Source organism: Vigna unguiculata, chromosome 4 (genome assembly GCF_037176805.1).
Source record: "Vigna unguiculata cultivar grain cowpea cultivar isolate G323 ecotype 2 chromosome 4, ASM3717680v1, whole genome shotgun sequence".
Lineage (NCBI taxonomy): Eukaryota > Viridiplantae > Streptophyta > Magnoliopsida > Fabales > Fabaceae > Vigna > Vigna unguiculata.
Genome location: NC_140795.1, coordinates 47,531,741 through 47,553,791, shown reverse-complemented (window position 1 = coordinate 47,553,791; position 22,051 = coordinate 47,531,741). Strand labels below are relative to the sequence as shown.

At 27.5% G+C, this 22,051-nt stretch overlaps 2 protein-coding genes across 3 annotated transcripts; both read left to right on the top strand.

Annotated features, from left to right (window-relative positions):
* Positions 1 to 548: 548 nt before the first annotated feature.
* On the top strand, positions 549 to 4,848 carry LOC114181802 (WAT1-related protein At3g28050-like). Of its 2 annotated transcripts, none has more exons than XM_028068364.2 (7): positions 549 to 893; positions 1,020 to 1,085; positions 1,262 to 1,375; positions 2,566 to 2,812; positions 3,352 to 3,510; positions 3,610 to 3,761; positions 4,511 to 4,848. In XM_028068364.2, the coding sequence occupies exons 1-7, from the start codon at positions 700 to 702 to the stop codon at positions 4,527 to 4,529; spliced, it is 951 nt and encodes a 316-aa protein (XP_027924165.1). In that variant the 5' UTR covers positions 549 to 699; the 3' UTR covers positions 4,530 to 4,848. The 2 variants fall into 2 exon arrangements, with proteins under 2 accessions (XP_027924165.1, XP_027924164.2); XM_028068363.2 differs by having other exon boundaries at positions 551 to 893; positions 4,140 to 4,848.
* A 5,119-nt stretch (positions 4,849 to 9,967) lies between these two features.
* On the top strand, positions 9,968 to 13,695 carry LOC114181801 (WAT1-related protein At3g28050-like). Its single transcript, XM_028068362.2, has 7 exons — positions 9,968 to 10,227; positions 10,316 to 10,381; positions 10,476 to 10,589; positions 10,926 to 11,172; positions 11,902 to 12,060; positions 12,153 to 12,304; positions 13,314 to 13,695. The coding sequence occupies exons 1-7, from the start codon at positions 10,037 to 10,039 to the stop codon at positions 13,492 to 13,494; spliced, it is 1,110 nt and encodes a 369-aa protein (XP_027924163.1). The 5' UTR covers positions 9,968 to 10,036; the 3' UTR covers positions 13,495 to 13,695.
* The last annotated feature ends 8,356 nt before the right edge of the window (positions 13,696 to 22,051 follow it).

Here is a 22,051-nt window from a genome sequence, read left to right as displayed (position 1 = left end):
ACATAAGAGAAAGAGAGAAGTACTTTCCCAAGAACTGTATCCAAAATAGTCGAATTTTCTTTTCCTTGTCGCATTCCCCTCTTTTCAGAATCTTTCGTCACTTTCCTATAAATAGCGTGCTTCACCTCTCGCTGATTTTTCTATTTCTATTCTATACTGCTGTTACAAATATGTTATGAAATATGAATTATGATGTTCTACAATGCAAAGAATTATATTTCTTAATTTTTTTTGAGAAAAGAATACTATTTTATTAAGAAGAAGAAAAAAAAAAGAATTTTTAAGATGCCATTTTTTAAGATTAATTTCTATATTTTTCTGTCCAGAGAGATGAAAAACGTTTGCATAATTAAAAACAATATAATCCACTGATGATAACTTTATCTTTTTGTAGCATAAATCTTACAAATGATAATCCTTGTCACAAGCACACTGGGTAAAGAATTCAAAGATGATTTTTTTAATTGAAATAAAACAAAATTTATGATTTTTTAATACACAATCACATGATTTAAAAAAGAAAAACCTATTGGTAGGTTCTTAATTCCTAAACCAGGCCATTCATTACAAAAACCCAATAAATTTAATGCCATCATCATCTTCAATAATGGTGACTTTGAAACACATACCTATAACTTCATACACAATCCAAAACAAGAACACCAAAACCAAGGTCTGAGCTTTTGTGAATCCAAAGGGATGGCAAGAGAATGGTCCTTTTACAGAGATTTTCTGCCAATTTTGGTGCTTCTTGGCACCGAATGCAATGACATGGGTTTACTCACACTCTTCAAAGTAGCCTCACTGCAAGGATTGAACAGCTATGTCTTTGTGGCCTATGCTTATACTGTTGCAACCACTGTGCTTCTTCCAATCACTTTTTTCCACAGAAGGTATGCAATTGTTTGTAGCAAATCATCATCATCAATGATCATTATTTATCTTGAACTTATGTTTGAAGGATTTCATTTTATCAGTTATTGAAGGATACAAGTATTGTTTTTTATGTCTCTTTGCAGATCAAGAGTGGTTCCTCCACTGAGTTTCTCCACAGTATCCAAAATAGTTCTTCTTGGGGTGATAGGGTAAAGGAACTTACCTCACTGGAATTTTTCAACTTTTCAAAGCCTTTTAATATGAGTTTTGTCACTGTTGCTGTTAGTTAGTTGTGGTCCAAGGATTCTCAGAAAAACATTTGATGATTTTTATGATGATTTGTTCTGTTCTTGTTTTGTAATATGATGATGGCCATGTGTTGCAGAAGTTCATCTCAGATACTGGGTTATGCAGGAATCAGCTATAGTTCTCCAGCTCTTGCTTCTTCAATTGGAAATCTGGTGCCTGCTTTCACCTTCATCCTTGCTGTGATGTGCAGGTTCACTATCCTTGCTTTATTATTGTATTTTGCAATTTTTTTTTTTGGAACTATTTTATTAACTTTTGTCCCACTTGAGGGTATTTTGCTATATTTTATGCAACGTAAACAACTAGAAATAATTTCATAGTCTGTCATTTTTTCATTAAAGAAAAGAGTCTCTGTCATATGCTTTCTTTTCTTGCACGCATATCTTAAATAAAGCTAAGCATATTAGTTAGTGTGTGAAAGTGTCATGGTCAACTTAGAACCCCACCAATTTATTCAATATTCTCATATTGGTGACTATGAACCAATGTTTCAATCTCCTGTTAGTACAAAGACTGATTAAAGAAACCCAAGATTTTAGTGTCCAGATTTTCTTCTGGTTACTGGTTTTTTAGTGTTGTCCTCTGTTGAATATAAAAAAATCATTATGTTGATATACAAAATCAATAGTCGTCATTATTTTTAGGGTTAAATATGTTTTTGTTCTCTTAATTTTTAGTGAATTTTGGAATTAGTCCATTTCGAAATTTTGGACCAATTTAGTCCTTCATCTTTCGAAATATATGGATTTAGTCCTTCTAATCAAATTTTGTTAAGTTTATTTGACATTTCAAGCACGTTTCATAATAGTATTTGATTTAATATTAAAACAAAAATGTATCAAACAATATAAATAACTCAGATACAATCCTGAAATGCGTATGAAACATCAAATAAACTTAACAAAATTTGATTAAAATGACTAAATCCACGTATTTCGAAAGATGAAAGACTAAATTGATCCAAAGTTTCAAAATGGACTAATTCCAAAATTCACTGAAAGTTAAGAGATCAAAAATATATTTAACCCTTATTTTTAAGACATAACAGAGTAACAACGCAGAAAAAACCAGCATAGAATCCAAATTCAAGATTTTGTCTTCAAAGCGAACAACTACATATTTTATTTGCTTCCAAAGCTAACGTTTCTTTGGTGACCAAAGTTTCTACTTCTGACACCATTAACTAGTACCAAAGTTCATTATAGGTGATCTTATTTCATCAAATCTATTGTGGGAATTAAGCTGAATGTGATCTTTAAAGAAAATGGTTGTGAAGTGATAGTAAGTTGATGATATTAACGACTAGGAATGAATATCTAAGTCTTCTTTTGTAGACTTATTTTTGTTTTCTGTTTTCCTCTTATTATGACTGCATTTAAGGATGGAAAAGTTAGCTGCTAAAAGTAGGAGTAGTCAAGCTAAGGTAATGGGAAGCATAATATCAATATCAGGTGCATTTGTATTGACTTTCTACAAAGGACCATCAATCTTCAATGCTCACAAACATGTTTCCTTGTCACCTCAAGATCCAATTAACTTTCTTAAATCAGAGGATGCTAGCTGGGCCACTGGTGGCATTCTGCTCATAGCTGATTACATTCTGACTTCAGTATGGTACATTTTAGAGGTAGGTTCAAGGTTTTCTGAACAAAGAGGTATAATTTAGAAATTAAAGTGGATAAATTATGATGGTTTATAAGATCATAAACGGTAGAATTTAGTTCATTTGCAAACTTTAGCGAATCCACATTATTTTTTAAGTGGTTAAGTATGTTTTTAGTTCCTAAACTTAGAGGTGAAATTGTAATTCATCTTTCTTCCAAATTTTAAAAATGAATAAATATAATCATTTTAGCTCAACAAAGTTAACTTCTGTTTACGTGTTAGACGGTGTTTTTAGCTGGCATTTGAGTTGTAACGTGTCAATGATGTAAACAACTTAAATGCCAGCATGAAACACCGTTTAACATTTAAAAAAGTTAACGTCGTTATATCTATTAATTTTTAAAGCTTGAGTACCAAAATATATTAAAATTTGAAACAGACGAATTTCAATTTCGCATTTAGGTTTAGGGACTAAAAACATACTTAACCTTTTATATAAATACATCTCTTGCTACTTTATATGGAAATCCTTACTCCTAACATATTTTAACTCCTTTGCAGGAGGATATCTTGAGAGTGTTCCCGGAGGAACTTACTCTAGTCTTGTTTTACAATGTCACTGCCACAATATTCACTGCAACTGTAGGTTTACTTGCTGTGCCAAATGCTAGTGCTTGGAAAATAGGTCTAAATGTTTCACTGATCTCTATTGTTAGCTCAGTAAGTATCATGCAAATTTTTGTTTCTCTTTGATCAGAAAGATACACCTTCCTTTGCTTGTGTAGTTTATTGATGATTTTTCTTTTTTTGTGCATTTAGGGACTATTTGGAAAGTTAATGAGCAATGTAATTTATGCCTGGACACTGAATTTAAAGGGGGCTGTCTTTGTAACATCCTTGAGGCCACTTCAAATTGTGATTGCAGTTGCAATGGGTGTTGTGTTCCTTAATGATACTCTGTACATTGGAAGGTATGATACTACTTCAATTTTGTTACTTATCTTGTCACTCCCCAAATACCCCAATCTGAAAATGGAACAATGCAGGGTAGGTTCTTTTTTAGGCAATTTTCTTGATGATTTGTGATTTTCTATTGATGGTTAATAATCGGACTTTAAATCTAACTCAATCGTATCAAATCGACTCTAAGTTAATCTTATCTGTAATCGATGTGGGACTTCCAATACTGACAGAAGACCATTTCAATGAGATATTATCATTAAAATTCATTATGAGATACTATCAGTTCTTTTTAATACTGATACAACATTGACATATACATAGTACAATTTAATGACAGTTTGTTGATATGTTCATTTGTGTACATTTTTTCTGTCTGCATTTTGCAGCGTAGTTGGAGCAATAATAGTATCAATTGGCCTTTATGTTGTATTGTGGGGCAAGGCAACAGAAGAGATAGAGGAAATTGTTGGTGGCTTGGAATCACCAACTGCAGAGAATGTTCCTCTCTTGCAAAACCAGAGAACTGAAACATCAGAAAAGAATGTTTAAAACAAAAATACAATCTCTTCTCACAGTTAACATCACAGAAAAACCATTAAAAAAAAATAAAACCATTTTCTTGTCATAGAACAACAAGAGTACATAGTTCCATTGTCCCCCAAGATGATTCTGAGATGCTTCTACCTATTGTTTCCCTCTAAGTGAAGTAAATGAAAGATTTTCAGTGTTAACACAGTTGCTGTTACTTGTGATGTAGGTACTGTGGTTTGTCATAGAATCGAACCTACACGGTTCTTTACACAGAGAAGTTGTAACTTTTATTCAAGTGGTTTATTGGAAAAACTGACAGTGACATCTCTCCGTAAACATGTCAGATAACTACATGAATGTATTTGAACATGGTGTGGTATAATTGACAGGTAACTACACTGCCTAAACACATGGGTCAAGTATTAGATCAATTTTTGTGTGTATGGAAAAAACCTATTGGTAAATATCAATCCTCAAATGGAGTTTAATCTTTCAAGAACTTCATAAAAAAGGAATGGTTTTTTTCCAAATGATCATAACTGGAACTGGAGTTGCTGTGAAACCTTTTCAATATCTCAGGTTTTTCGTGTGGTAAATCAAAAGGCTGGTGGAAGTACTTCAGAAAAGATTGCAAAGGTTGATAAATATTGAAAGCAATAATATACTGTAGTAGTGGTAAAATTGGCTAATGAATTGAGACTATTTACTTGGTGTCTAAATATGCTTCGAGCATAATTGTCTAATGCCGTGTTTGGCTGATGCAGAATCAAAGAGACAGCAACTTAGCACAAGAATGAGTTGAGTTGAGTATCCAAATGGTTTACTCAATATAATTGTGCCAAGGTGGTCCTCTTTGAAAGTGTTCCTTACTAGTATTAGTCCTTATTGACCTATAAAATATAATCATATATCAGGTCAAGTTATAAAAGGTTAAATCGAGTTAGACTCATATAAAAGAAGATGAAGTTGAGTTTGGCCCATCTCATGCAAGGTTAGGTCAAGTTGGGTCCAAGCAATACAAGGCTGGATTGGGTTTAATCCAAGACAAGTTAGACTAGGCCACGTCAAAGTCAAGCTAGGTTAGGTCAAACTCAAGTGAACTTAAGTTGAGTTGCATCCCGTCTTAAGTCGGATCGAGCCTAAGTCGTGTTCGGTTAGGTCAGACCTAAATTGGCCTAAGTCAAGTTAGGCCAAGGTAAGATTGACATGAAAGGGGCTTAGGTCTATTGAGTCTAATTGGACTCACGTCAAGTTAAGTTTCGTCAGGTAAAGTCTTGTTAAGTCTAGTAAGATCAAGTCAAACATGGTTGAAGTTGGGTCAATTCAACGAGGTCCAGTTCGAACTAGTTGGGTTGAGGCGACCCAAGTCATATTCATATCAAGCCATCTTGACTCCAAGAATTAGCTTGAATCCAAGTCGAGTTAAGTTAATCTGGATTTACGTTCAACCAAGTTGACCTAGATCCACATCATACTGAGTTCAATCAAGTCTAAGTTGAGCTCAGTAGTTCACGTCAAGCCAAGTCAAATATGAATTTAAATATGATTTTGAATATTATACTAATTAGATTTAATAATTTAAATTGAACTGAGAAAAAAGATATAATTTAATTTAACCTAATTAGAATATATATAATTTTTAAATTCAATATATTTTGATAGATTTGGATTAGATCCATTTGAATTTTATTTTAAAAAATACAATCACCTTTAACATAGTGGTTAAGTGTTTACTTCCTTTTTAGATATATCATTACGCATTTCCCAATCCTTTTGTGAAAATTTAAAATATACCGACTGGCTTCAGAAAATTTTTCTATAGTTATATATAAAACATTGTTAGAAAATGTGTAGAGTTGTATCCTCATAACTTTATGTTGAAATTGCATTTTCTATTCTGAAATGTTCCTTCCAAATTGCAACCAACTCCCTTCTTTATTTCTGTTATCTGTATCATGGTCCAATATTTTGTTGGCAAGACGCCAAGAGTTTAGAAACCAGTCCCTATCACTTTCTTCTTCATTTATTCATAATTTAACTACTCTTTGCACCTTTGTTTTATAAAAATTATAGGATAGTAGTGTGGGTGACTCACACTATTTCATTCATTTCTTAAAATAAAAAATAATTTGTACTTATTTTAATATTTAATGAGCGTGATATTTTTGTTTTATTAAGTTTATTTGATGTTTATTTAAGTTGTTTATACTGTTTAATACATTTTTGCTTTAATATTAAGTTAATTACTATTATGAAACATGTTTGAAATGTCAAATAAACTTAACAAAGTCTGATTAAAAGGACTAAATCCACATTTTTCGAAAGATGAATGACTAAATTAGTCCAAAATTTTGATATAGACTAATTCTAAAATTCACTTAAAGTTAAAGGACTAAAAACATATTCAATCCTTTTTTTAATAGTTCAAATATTAATTACTTAATCAATAAACTAGAGATATTTTAATAATTTAAAATACTGAGTGTTGGAATGGAAACATACAAATATGTATGTTCATTTTTTTCTCATACCTAGTTTAAAAATTAAATATTACCACTATTTATACACAATCAATGTACAAGTTCTTTCTCAAAATCATGACAAATCCATATAATAACTGCGAAGAAGTTTTTTTTTTTTTTTCTTTCTGCAAACAATCTAAGTAAAAAGTAAATTTGATCGTAGTTTTTCAAATATCTGAATTTGAACTATTTTTCTTTTTCAAATTCTAAATTCTTAAGAGGTTAGTTTTTGTTTTTTTTTAAATTGTTTTTATCGAGTTTGGATTTTGGATCTGTAAGATATGTGGCAAAATTTCGATAGTACCTTTAAAGACAGGTGAGTTCATAAAATGAAAAAAGTTACTTGCAAAAGATTTTTTGAAAAAACTTAAATAAATAACAATATTAGATATATGTTTAAAGTATAAGTAAGAGTTTTTAAATGGTACTTAATAATCGAACTCCTTATATTGAAATCAGAAAAATATGACAATTGTATCCAAAATATACCAAAAATAATAATAAATAACCATCTTATAAGTAAAAGTTCACAACAACTATATGACTTTGAATGTTTATGAGAACTTTAATGATACATTAAAGTATAATTTGATAGAAGACTCAAAACATTAATAAATACTTAGTGAAAACTATATAACTTTAATGATGCATTAAAGTCTAATTTGTCAGAAGACTGAAAACATAAATCTTTAGTTTTTTTTTTCTTTTTCTCAACTCATTCAAATAGATCGAGGGATATGTCAAGTTAAACTTAAAATGGTGCACATTTTGACACATGAAATGAGAATAGTTTTTGTTTACATATGAAGCAAGAGTATTCTCGATGATTATGACATGAAGGATAAACATAAACCACAATTTAATAATAATTGCATTAATTTTTTTGAAAAAGGAAAAAAAAATCTCTTTATCACTTTCTCCTTTTTTTTTTATTGGAAAGAAAAGAATTTCAAAAGAATGGGGAAGGAAGGAATTTTGGCGGATGCATGTATAGGTCCCTCTCTATGCCTTGTTCTTTTCTGCTATCAAGAATATAACAAATTGCAAAATAATATATATTTCTACTTTTATATCCACACCATTTTTTTCTCTTTTGTCTTTTCTATCATATATCAAAATAATTGTGAGAGTGTGAAGTGGGATAACACCTTTACTCTTTGATGATACGATGGAGGGAATAGTAGAGAGAGAAGAAATAGAAAAAGATATTAATATAAAAGAAAAGAAGAAAAATAAATGATAAATATTGTGAGAATAGATTGAAGATAAAGGAAGAGAAAATGGATGAAAAGGACTGATTATTAGGTTGAGGAAGGAAAATATGAGAAAAGAAGATCTCACATTTTGAGAAAGAAAATATAATAGAATTTAGTGCAAGTTTGGTTCTAAAGTGATATAAAGTTTGGTTCTAAAGTGATATAAAATTGATTATAATTAATTTTCTAACGCAAAATCATAGTTTTCCAAAATCAATTAATAAGTATAAATTTCATGTTAAATGAAAAATAACTAATTATTAATTCTATGTCGGAGGATTGATTCGACCAAAATAAATTCTTCGACGTTGAACTAAATAATTCTTTAGAAAATGAAATAACCAAATAATTTCTTACAAAATGAAATAAGTAAATATTTTATTTTTCTTAAAACACTAAGTAAATAATTATTTTATTTTATTTATTTTTTTATTTCAATATTTTCCATAATTTCTACTTTCGAATATATTTTTCCAAAAAAATCTCATGTAGACCTAATGTTGAACAAAAAATATCCAAACATATTACTTTATCATTTCTTTCTTTCTGTCTTGCTGTCTCCATTTGGTGAGTTGATATTTCCCGCTCATATTCCAAAAATAAATGACCCCATAAACCTACTTTAGCATTTCACATTTTATATCCAATTTAATAGTTAATAAAGAAACTATTGAACAGTGAAATTGAAGGAAACTTTATCTTCATTTTGTACTTTCTAATGATGTTGTGGAGCCATGTCCTATTTGCTAATGGACTCCTTTTAGAAAGTGGCACACAAAGTAAAAAAATATTAATTATGTACTAAACTACAAAAAAAGAAAAATAAAACTAACCACTCACACTGGATTGTGATGAAGTATCTAAGATACTGGAACAATGAATAATTTAATTAAAACTAATAAATAATTGTCATGTAATTATAGGTCTGTAACTGTATAGCCTTATACCAATATATGAATTTTAATAGTTATTTATAATTTTAGAAAAATAATGTTGGGTACCAAATAAACATAATAATTCACAATCAAAATAAAAGATTAAAAAAAACAATAATAACAATAAATAATAATGTAATTTTATTACAAGAAATGAAATTGTAATATTGTTCTATCTAATTCAAAAAATAAAACAATAACACTACCTCCCCTCGAAGATAAAAAAAAAATTACACAAAAGAATCTTAAAAAGAAACTAATTTTACTTCATAAATTTTTCTTTAAAATACTAAACTAATAAAAAATATTTTAACTTCTTTTATGACATAAATAAATAAACATCCATATAAAACTTCTCCTTTCAAAAATATAAAACTGTAGATGTTCAGTACTCTCTACTTCATATGGAAATTTGGCTCTGGTTGTGAAGGTAAATCTAAATCTATTTTTTTATAGAACATTGAAAATGGATAAAGAACTTTACTTAATTTCAAACTAAATATGTGTATGGTAGGCAATTAAAAGACCAGAATATGTAGGGATCCTAATTTCAATAATTAAAAACTGTTATTAAAAATAAAAATCCAAACAAAAAAAATCAACCATAGAAAACTGTTCACATTTTCATGACAGTATCTAATTTGATTAGGATAAATCATTACTAATTTTTTTAAATATTTAATATAATTACATATTACAAACTGATATATATATATATATATATATATATATTTCTTTAAGTCTTTTTCATATCAAATTAAAATTAAAAATAATATTAAAATGATTTCTTTTAATTCAAGAAACAGTTGGCAAGATATATTCATTTCAATTTTCAAGTTTTCTAAGACTAGTATATGTAAGAGATAATTAAAGTCATAAACTAAATTAATCAAATTTTAAAAATTTTCATGAATAAGTTAATCAAATGCCACAAAAAGTTCTGAAGAAAGAAATTATAGCATATAAAGTGCAAATTGTCCTCATTAGTAGATAGATTGTGTCTGTGTGTGTCTCAAAGACTGAATCAAATACTGAAACTATGGATAGAAGGTACTGTTACAAGGATCTGCTTCCTCTGGTGGTTCTTGTTGCCAATGAATGCAATAACACAGCTTTGTTCACTCTCTTCAAAGCAGCCACACTGCAAGGAATGAGTAGCTATGTCTTTGTTTCCTATGCCTATTCCTTGGCCTTTCTTGTTCTTCTTCCTATCACTTTTCTCTACAGAAGGTTTGATGCAAATCTCACACTCACTATGTTTCTCAGCTCCCAACACTGAATTCACACTTCAATCATTCCTTCTCATGTCTCTTTGCAGATCAAGAGTGGTTCCTCCTCTCAATTTTTCCATCTTATCCAAAATTGCTCTTCTGGGACTCATAGGGTGTGTAAAGGGCACCACAAATGTTACAGCTTTTTAGGTTTAGTTTTTTTATCTTTCTCTTTGTTGTGCTGCTAACTTTTGGATTCTGATGCAGGTGTTCATCTCAGATTCTGGGGTATGTTGGGATCAGTTATAGTTCTCCCACACTTTCCTCTGCAATCAGCAACCTCACTCCTGCTTTCACCTTCATACTTGCTGTCATTTGCAGGTTCATTTTCATGTCTTGAATAGTATATTTCACAGTTTTTAAAGCAATTGGATTAACTTTCATTCAGTTGGATCATCAGGGATGATAAATTTGTTCACTTTTAAAGTAATTTAGTTTAAAAATCATACCTTTTCAATAGTCTATGGTTGTGAAACCAACCCTAGATTCAAAAATAAATCCCATTTCCACTACCATTCTGGTTGCCACTTTTCTACCTGTGTTCAAGTTTTATGAGCTTATAATCAAGAAAGGAAAATTTTGGTTGCAACCAGTTTTTACTTTACTTACAGACACATTCTTTTGTTTTTTCTTGTCAATTTACCACCACAATTTAAGGATGGAAAAGATTGCCATAAGAAGTAGAACTACCCAAGCTAAGATTTGGGGCAGCATTATATCGATATCAGGTGCATTTATTGTGACTTTCTGCAAAGGCCAATCGATCATCTTCGCTGATAATTCGCCTTCAATTCAACTTTCACAATCAAATGCCATTCTTGCTTCAGTAGATAGAAATTGGGCCTTTGGTGGTCTTCTGCTCACAGCTTGCAATATATTGCTTACTATATGGTTCGTTTTTCAGGTATGCATTTTTGTTGTTGCATATTATGGAAATGAGTAAATCACCCATTTGATCCTTGAAGTGTTACTTTCTCATCTAAATGGTTCTTAAAGTAAAACAGGACAAAACTTAGATGCAGTGTTTTAGGTGTTATTCTACTCAGAATTAGAGTTTCGCGAATTTGGATTCTCTGTTGTGTTTTTATATGTTGTTCCACGGTTATGTCTTCAAAATATAGCGATGAACATTGATTTTGATGCTTTAAAATATATTAAAAGAAATTGAAAACATACCAACATTAGTGTATTTTTAATGTTCAGTAGAGGACAATGCCAAAAAACTCAACGGAGAATCTGGACTCGAGTTTCGTTTCTCTAATTTAGTATTATTGAGATGAAACTCCAAATCTATCTGGAAAACAATACCTATTACTGTATATAAGTTTTGTACTAAAACAAATTACATAAATTGTTTCAGAACAGAAGTGTTAAAAATCACTGTAAGTAGTTTCATACATACTAAAAAACATTCAAACTAGTCCCTGAATTGTACCAGAACACAGTAACTTAGGAGCTAAACTAATCAATATTCAATACTTCAGAGTTCAGACATTATTAAATAGTTTTATTACTTCAGGAAGCATTTACAAAGAGAGGATAATAGTTCAAGGAAGAAATTGGGGTTTACTTGTATGGAAATAATCATTATGGTAGTACTCATAATTTTAAATTCTGATATTCAATTTTACAGGTTGAAATCTTGAAGGAGTTCCCGGATGAACTAACTATGGTGTTCTTTTACAACTTGTATGCAGCCATTGTAGCTTCAATTGTAGGTTTAATTGCGGAGAAAAATTCAAGTGCATGGAAAATAAGACCAGACATATCCCTGATATCTATTGTTTGCACTGTAAGACAACCCTGAAAAATGATCCTGCACTTTCACCTTAAAATACAGTGTGGTTAATATGATTTGTTGATGATGATGCATTTTGTAATTAGGGAATATTTAACAAGTTCTTGAGTAGTGCAATCTATGCCTGGGGAATACACTTGAAGGGGCCTGTATATGTAGCAATGTTCAAGCCTCTCTCAATTGTTATTGCAGTTGCCATGGGTGTTATGTTCCTTGGTGATACTCTATATGTTGGAAGGTTAGTGTTGCAACTTTCACATTTTGATTCTTCTCTAGAACACAGTGAAGTAATTAGGCAAATGCATATGGATAAAGCAATTGCTAAGAAAATTATTTCACTATCAGAAAACTCACTCTGTTTCTTACTTATCTAGACAATGATCCCTAATGGAAAGTTTGTAGCTTCCAATGAAACTAAGCTACTCCTTTAGTCCAAAACTGGTACTTCAATAGAGAGATCATATAATTTTTAAAATATGTGGGGTATGCTTGTACAAGCTTCTGTATGAACATTTCTAAGACAAAAATTTAAGAAGAAAAAATGAAATAAGTTTACTTATAGAAGTTAAAATAAGTTTATGTATAAGCTAATTTGTAGAAGGGTTAAATATATTTTTAGTCCCTAAACTTTGATGTAAAATTGGAATTTGTTTGTATCCCAAACTTTGATATAGTATGGTCCTCAAACTTTAAAAATGAATAGATATGTAGTCATCTTAACCTAACTGTGTTCAATTTTTTTAATGTGTCAATAATGTTTCAGGCTGGTGTTTGAGCTATTTACGCCTTTTGACATGATTCAGCTCAAATGTCAGCCTAGAATGTTGTTTAACAAAGAAAAACTTTAATGTTGTTGAGTTAAGAGGATTATATCATTCATTTTTAAAGTTTAGAGACAAAAATGTATCAAAGTTTTAGATAGGAACAAACTTTAATTTAGCGTCCGAGTTTACGGACTACAAACATATTTAACCTTTGTAAAAACTTTCTCCTATGTTGTCTCTAAATTATGATTTTGAACTTACGCATAAGGAAATGTTGTTTATGGAGAAACTTATTTTACTTTTTGTTCTTATTTTTCTCTCCAAGAAGTATTATTTATAGAGAAACTTGTCCAAATATATCAGTCATGTGACCTTGTTTTCTTGTTCATCCTTCACTCTTCTGATGCATTTTTGACATAAAATAAACTAAGCAATTTGAGTGATATATAGTATGTTGCATATCATTGTTCTTGCATTTTGCAGTTTGATTGGAGGCACAGTAATATCAATTGGGTTTTATACTGTGATGTGGGGCAAAGCAACTGAACAGAAGGAAGAGGAGGAAGATGTTGGTAGCCAGGAATCACCAATCACTGAGAATGTTCCTCTCTTGCAAACCTATGAAACTGTAAATTCTACAAAGAAAACAGATGCAAGAGTATAATACAAGACAGAATCACTTGCTACTGAGAAATCAGAGTGTTATAAAACTGTAAATTCCATATAGAAAATTTTAAAAAGTTGTACAAAATTTTGGAGTTTTGTGTTATTTAGTATGAAATATAATTATGTTTAGGATCTAACATTTAACGTTAGAAGATAACCAATGGTGGTAAATATGATTATATGATTGACTATCAGACAATATTTTGCTCTATTATTATATTTCAAGAGTGGGATGAAATAATAAACATAAAATCCATTTGATGGATTGGTGAAAAAAAAATGCTTTATTGTATAAGTCTAAAACTTCTTTTATAATTTTTAACTTTATTTCAATTTTTTTAATAACAAGTTAATTTGTCATTCTGGCCATACCATATTTCTAAACCAAGCTATCATTACTCCATTTTATTTTCAATGGTTAGGTTGATGATGAAATAGATTGAAACAAGTTTAATTGACTTATTTTATCATCTTGATTTAAATAAAGATTACTTGTTGAATATTATCGCATACATGTTTAATGTTTAACTTACATTTTTTCTACTCTTTTACATAACCACTGATTCCCACTCGGCACATAGGACATCAACACCTATTTATGCAGTTCAATTATTACCGAACATATTTTATCACTTATAACCAACTGAGGTCATTAATCATCCAAAATTACATTTATTTATCCAAACATACATGTTCTTTATTACGGGATTTACTTCCTCCACCTCATTGATGAGCAAATATGTATTTGCATTCATGCATTATACATTTGGATTTGTACATTATTTGTGTAAACGGATGTTTTAAGATGTGTAATCATAGTTTGGAAGGAGTTGGTGTTAAAAGTGAGAAATTCAAAACAACAAGTTCCACATGTGATTGACGGATTTTTTCATAACTTGTGGATTCGACCTAGAGTGCAAAACTCAAAACAGCAAGTTCCACAAGTGTTTGGTAGATTTTTTCACAACTTGTGGATTTAACTCCAAAATATAGAATGCAAACCAGTGAGTTTCATAGGTGGCTTGTGGATTTTGTCATAATCTGTAAATTTTTTAGTAAACAATTTTAATATTACGTGGATTGACACAAATTTAAAACGAAAAAACAAAAAGGAAAGAAAGGGGAAGCGGTTATGAGAGAGATGTAACCACCTCAATAAAAGGAGGAAACCTAGAGAGATAAAAAGGAAGAAACGAGACTACACGGGGCTCTCTTCATCATCTTTTTCTTCTTCTTCTTTGGTAGTTTTTAGTTTTTTGGCATTTTTTTACATTATGCAGAATTAATTTTCCCTTTTTGTTGGAGGATTGATGTATTACTCTTGATTATAATTTCTACTCTTCATGTTTAATGTTTGGTTAATGTGATTTATCTCAGTGTTTTGTTTATGGTTCTATTGTTTATTCTATGAGCAATTCACAATTGGGAGATCAGGGGTAAAATAACTCTAAATAAACTCAAGTCGATAATTATATTTCTTGCATAAATTGAAATGAATGAAATTCTACGGGATAAAATATGAAATCAATCTTCTGAGAATTTTATCTTAATTAAAGTTTTTTTTATAATTTTATGTTTGGTATTCTATTAGATAGTATTTATTTAAAAATTACTTTAATTAAAAATCTAGTATTCTAACGAGTTCAATTTCGGAGGACGTGATCTTAGTACTACGTTAACGATGGATGCACTATCTTCTTATCACTCATCAGTTTTAAAATCAAAACACTTGTAAACGAATGACAAATCTGTTTAAATTTGTGAAATCATTGCTTGCGGATATAAATAAAATTAATATAATCATCAATAAGATTAGTAAACGCTATGTAAGAATAATATAATTAATAACTTATATTGTGAGGATTTTCAGATTTTGTGATACTGGGTGGCTCAATATAGACAGTGACATAAATTGATGTGTAACTTCCATATTGTTTGGTCAGAGCTTATAAGTTACAAGTCTCATGTTAGCAGTTATGTCACCCAAATAAATATGTTTTATACTTAATTATACATTTTATTGCGTAGTTATTATTATTATTATTATTATTATTATACTTTGTTTATTATTTTTTATATTTTATCTTAAAATTTCAAAATTTTCAAATTTAAATATCTGGTGATTTTAACGAATAACAATGTATCATAAAAAAAGTTAAAAGTAAAATAAAATTACTTTTAAAACGATGTCATTTTGATTTTTATATATATTTTTACGAAATATCTTCCCTTTAATAAAAAAAATGTAATGAATGAAAATAAAAAAAAAATTCATAAAGAAAGTTTAGAGATAAAATTAATTTTAAAATGCTAAGATTTAACGATATAAAACTCAGAAACTAAAGTCAAAATACAGTGTAAATGTTCATTTCTACCAGAACTTTGAGAGAGAAAATTAAGAAAAGACAATGTAATGACCTTTTGAAATTAGTTTATACAAGCTAAAAATAATAATTTAAAGAATTCTTATAAGAAAATTTTTATACATTATTTTATGTATAAATTAATTTAATTTATAATAAACTTTTTTTGTTTAATATATGAAATTCTTCTGAAAATAAAATAGAAAAATTGTGTGACTAACTTTAAAAAAAACAGCATACTCAAAATTCATATTATGAATATAAATAGTCTTAAATTACAAGTTCAAAACATTTTATTTACTTGTTTTGTTTGTGTCCCTTGAAAGAAATTAGGGTTAATTTTTTAGTTTGAAAAAAATTGGAAATGTTTTATATATCTACATTTGTTACGTAGCCTTATGATGCACAAATACGACACGTGTGTATCGGATATAATACGTGTTCGATATGTCGATACATTTATTCTTAAAATAATAAGATACAATACGTGATAGATATGCGATATATGAATATTGAAAATTATATAGTAATTCTTAAAAATATAGTAAATATATGATTTTTTTTTGTGCGAATCTAAATTAAAATTACATGTATTAAAGTTGTCAACATAAAATATATAAATTATTGTCATCATAAAAGTACTATTACAAGAAAACTCTTAAACAATGACCGATTTTAGTAATAAAAAATACGTTAGAGACCAATTTTGTAATTAGAGATCAATTTAGAGACTAATTATTTTGGTAGCCAAAACCTGGTAACTAATGTTAAGGACTGATTTATAAACCAATTATTTTAGTTGCTAAAACCTTGATAGCTAATGTTGGTGACCAATTTAGAAATCAATTTATAATTGAAACTCTTAATTATCAATTTAGAGATCAATTATAATTTTTTAGAACTATTTTAGTTGTCGATTTGATTACTAAATAGTGACTAATTATATTTTGTCACTATTCAAAGATTTTCTTGTAGTGCACTACAACTTTATATATTAAATATTTTATTGATAAGTATTGATAAAATATCCTAAAATATTGGACACGATACGTATTAGAAACGAATACATGACCTAAATTGAAATATCGGTACATCATAGCTAATATTACTTCTGTAATCAATTTTCATTTTCGTGATATTAATCACAAATGAAAATGGTTGCTCTATTTGTAATTTTATTATTTTTGTTCGTATATTTATGCATGTGTCAAATCAGTTATTATTTAAGCCGGCTGACTTTTTATGATTTGATTTTTTTTCGTATGCTCAAATTAAACGTTTTGAAAATTGGAAACGTTTTTGCTTTGTTATCAAATTTACAAATTTTATAATTGAAGCAATATACATATTTGTCTTTTGCGATAACTTGTGTGGTATGCACACAAACCATTTGCACCAAAAATATTTTATTGCAAAAATTTTATTAGATTGATTTCTTCCTATTAATTTATTTATTATGCTAACTACTTTTTTTCTCTCTTTTTTTAGCCAAAATATTTGGATATAATACATCTAAAAAAAGATTAAAATTATTTTTAATCTGAATTCTCTATTAGTTTTTTTTTTTTTTGCATTATCTTACTACTAAATTTTCAAATTATATAAAACTGTATTAAAAATATGTTTAATATGTTAAAATTAGAATTTAAGACACGATAAACAATTAGGAAAGACTCTCTGGAGTCAAACAACTTATTGCAATATTGACTAAAGTTATTTTGGTTGTTAAACATTAGCTAAAACAATCAAAAAGAAAAAAATATATTAAAAATCATAGAAATAATATTTTTTTTTGCATCTAATAAAAAATATTTTTTTCATTTCTTAATCATCTGAGGGCACTAATTAAAGTCGTGGATTATTTACTGATAAATTTAGGTTTTTTGCTAAGTTTAAAGATATACTTGCAATTTTGTTTTTACAGAATGATATAATTATAAAAACTTTTTTATGTATTTAGTCAAATTTGACGGGTTTTCATTTTCTCTATTCACGTTTTTGTATAAAACAATTCTTTTCACGCTTTGTATTTAATTTAATAATGATTTTCGCATTATTGATCTAATACACTTCTTTTGTAAAATAAATAATGGACGTTGATGGCACGTTTTTAAATTTGATTCGCTGCATATTTATTCCTGAAGGAAAAAAAAAATCTATACACTATTATTCAATTTGATCTGATAACATTATCTAAATAACACTTTCGTACAATTAAAGAAAAAAATAAACATGTCTTTATGGAAACTTGATTACTTTCAACTACTTGATAATGTATCGTCTAACACCTATGTTCATAATTAATGAGACAAGCAACTAACAACTAATCTGATAGTATGTGTCATTACGAGTATTTTTAAAATGGAGAATGCTAACAGGTGTCTAAAAATATAAATTAAGAATATTAATTTATGGATTAAATATGTTTTTGGTTCCTCAAGTTTCAGCGAAATTTGGAATTAGTCTCTCATCAAAACTTTTGACTAATTTAGTCTTTCATCTCTCAAAATGCGTTAATTTAGTCCTTTTAACCAAATTTTGTTAAGTTTATTTGACGTTTCGAACGCATTTCACGATAATATTTAAGTTAACATTGAAGCAAAAATGTGTCAAACAATATAAATAATTTAAATACTATCATGAAATGCGCTTGAAATGTCAGATAAACTTAACAAAATTTGGTTAAAAGGACTAAATTCACGCATTTTGAGAGATGAAAAACTAAATTGGTCAAAAGTTTTGCTGAGGGACTAAACCCAAATTTCGCTCAAACTTGAGGGACTAAAAACATATTTAACCCTTAATTTATATTAATTATTTTTTTATATTAAAAATTGAAATATTTAAATATATTAATTAAAGTATATAAATACATATAATAAATTTTAAAAATATAAAAGTATTTTTTTTAAATTTTTAAATAATAATATACTGATATAGAAAAATAATTTTAAAATTTTCAAGGTCTCTATTAAAATGAAAAAGAAAATATTTCTAATGACACTTTAAGAATATCTCAAAATTTAAGTTTTATGAAAACAATAAATCTTTTGAATAATAATAAATTTTGATTTATATATCGATTAAAAATATATTTAACATTTGAAAATTAACTTATATCTTCTTTTTGTAGAAATTTATTTTAAAATTAATTCTTTTACATTTAACACTTTCTTATATACTGTTTACACTAACAAAAAAATAAATATTGTTTTTTTCTGAAATGGTGATTCCGCAGCCAGTGATGGAATATTCTTCGCGATCTTGACACATTCATTTGCCTCACTTCGCAGCCCCACGTGTCGTATTGGAAAACTCTTTCATCAAACACACTTTTGATAAAAAGAAATTTGATGAATTTCAATAACCTTTTAACTAAAATCATAATATATTTAAAATATCTTTTAAAAGAGTATATTAATGATATTTCTTTTTTTTAAGTGGAGGGAAATATTTAGAGAATAGAAGAATGTTAATAATGCACTTTTATTGTTTCAATACACTTTTGCAATGCATTTTTTCATTCACCGATAAAATATATTAAAATTATAATACAATAACAATACTATTTAAAACAAAATATTATAGAGTATATTAATAGATAATGATATTTTAATCTTTTTTTTTACCCACTTTTAACTTACCACTCCAATCACTTTTTAATTATTTATTTTAATTTTTTTAGTGATGTGATAATTTAAGAGTAATTGAAATCATAATTTAAAAATATGTCAAAAAAAATGAGTTAAAATGTCATTATTTTTAATACTATTATCCTAAAGTGGCGAGAGATTATAAATGTAAATATCACATTTTTTAATACAGTATTTATAGTTATTTTCTATAATAGGTTAAAACTTATTAAAAGCTATAATATTATAAGTGATAACGGTATAGCTTTATAATTTTAATAAACTCTAACCACTAAAAATATTATATATTAGATAAAAATTTTCAGAATGTTATTGCCAGCAATGTAAGTTAAGATAGTTAGAATAAACTAAACAGTCATTAATTTATGAGTTTTGAAATTAGGATTGAATTACACTTAAAATTAAAACGAGATTATGATTAGAATTATAAGAATTCATAAGATCGTAAATCATAGATTTTAATTTCCTTAATAAAAATAAAATAAATTTTTTTGTCAATAGTTTATCAGAATTAGTTTGCAAAATTAATCAACTCCTTACTATCATAAGATCATAACAGTAAGATTTAAGAAGCGTAAAAAGTTTTCTTTTATTTAATTAGGTTTTATTTTAATTGATTGAAATTTATTCAACCAGGTAAGTCAGATAAAAAGTAACCCCTTTATTTTTAATTGAATTTGAATTTAAAAGTAAAAAAATTAAACTTTAATTGTATTTATTTTTAATTTAATGGTGTTGCGACAAGTAATACATACGTGATAATATCTCTTTGATTGTATTAAATTTTATTTGAATTTAATATATTCACCTAAGAGGTGAACATGTGATACAACAACAAAAAAAAAACGATAATTTACAAAATTTTACAATTTTGTTTGAGAATTTAACTGATATAACCGATTATACATGTGATTCAAATTGTAAATACGATGTAAAATCATAAATATTATGATTTTACTATTTAAATACCGATTTTAATTATTGGGCTATAATTTATTTTTACCTTACATAATTGCCCTTGTAACAAATTATTTAAGGTTAATCCATATTAAAATTATGTTTTTTTTTTTCGAATAAAATTATCTAAATTAATTTAAGTTTAATTTTTTTATTTAGACGAAGTAATTTAGTTGCAATAAATATGAAAGTTATCATTAAATAGTACTAATAATAGTAGTTGAAAAAATTAATATATATTGATAAAGAAATTACCAGTTAACTTTAATAAAAAAATTCATTAACATTGAACAAGAAAACTATAACAAATATTAATGAAAAATATAATTATAACTTATATCTATATGTAAATAGCCTCAATACTATAAACTAAAAGATAATTTTATGATCATCATTGATTTAAAGATCTTGATTTATATAAACGTAAAAAACAGTCACGGAATAACTTTCGTCTAGTTTCTAGAAAAGTCCCTTGTTTTTTTTAATCAATTATAACGATAAACTTACGTTCATCAAATAATTTCACTTTCCCATCATAACATAAACAAAGTTGAAAATAACGTGCGAAAAAAAGAGTCCCCAATTAGAATATTATTAAATGACAACTTTGATAAGCAAGAAATATTAGGAAGATACACTTATACATTTGGTATATCATAGAAGCATGCTACTCAGAATTAAAAAATTTGTCAATCATATATTTGGTCATATCGTATCAAAATCAAATATTTTTAGTCGTGAATTTCTAAATAAAAATACATAACTTTCCATATCAATTATATATATATATATATATATATATATATATATATATATATATATATATATATATATATATATATATATATATATATGATTGAACTAGAATCGTAACTTCTCAATGAAAGGTGCTTGTGTCTCATTTTTTGTGTACTTAGTTCTTCTTTTGGCTCAATTTTTCGGTTTAATTTGTCTTTAAATGTTGTTTGATAAGTTATAGAAATGGTTAAATAGGTTTTTGGTTTCTTAACTCTTAGTGAATCTTGGAATTAGTTCATTTCAACACTTTAAAATAATTTAGTCTTTTATCTTTCGAAACATATGGATTTAGTCATTTTAATCAAATTTTGTTAGGTTTATTTGATGTTTCGTACCGTAATATGTGAATTTAGTCTTTTTAATCAAATTTTGTTAAGTTTATTTGATGTTTCGTACCATTTCAGGATTGTATTTGAGTTGTTTATATAATTTGACACATTTTTGCTTTAATGTTAAGTCAAACACTATTATGAAACACCCTTGAAATGTCAAATAAACTTAACAAAATTTGATTAAAAGGACTAAATCCACATATTTTAAAAGATGAAGCACTAAATTGGTCCAAAGTTTCGAAATGGATTAATTCCTTATAGAAAGTTAAAAGGACCAAAAGATATTTAACCCTAATGTATATTTATAAATCATCTTTACTTTTCATTAAATAAACCTAATATTTTTTAGTCAACCAAAATAAATATAAATGTCATTTTTTATTTATATCAATGAGAATTTATTATGATATTTTTATTCATATCACTATGAAGTTCATTATGGTGTAAAATAG

Coding starts and splice junctions, on each gene's coding strand:
- LOC114181802 (XM_028068363.2), top strand. CDS start 700: ATGGCAAGAGAATGGTCCTTTTACAGAGATTTTCTGCCAATTTTGGTG. Junction 1,376..2,565: donor ATCCTTGCTGTGATGTGCAG/GTTCACTATCCT, acceptor ACTGCATTTAAG/GATGGAAAAGTTAGCTGCTA. Junction 3,511..3,609: donor TGATCTCTATTGTTAGCTCA/GTAAGTATCATG, acceptor TTGTGCATTTAG/GGACTATTTGGAAAGTTAAT.
- LOC114181801 (XM_028068362.2), top strand. CDS start 10,037: ATGGATAGAAGGTACTGTTACAAGGATCTGCTTCCTCTGGTGGTTCTT. Junction 10,590..10,925: donor ATACTTGCTGTCATTTGCAG/GTTCATTTTCAT, acceptor CCACAATTTAAG/GATGGAAAAGATTGCCATAA. Junction 12,305..13,313: donor GATACTCTATATGTTGGAAG/GTTAGTGTTGCA, acceptor TGCATTTTGCAG/TTTGATTGGAGGCACAGTAA.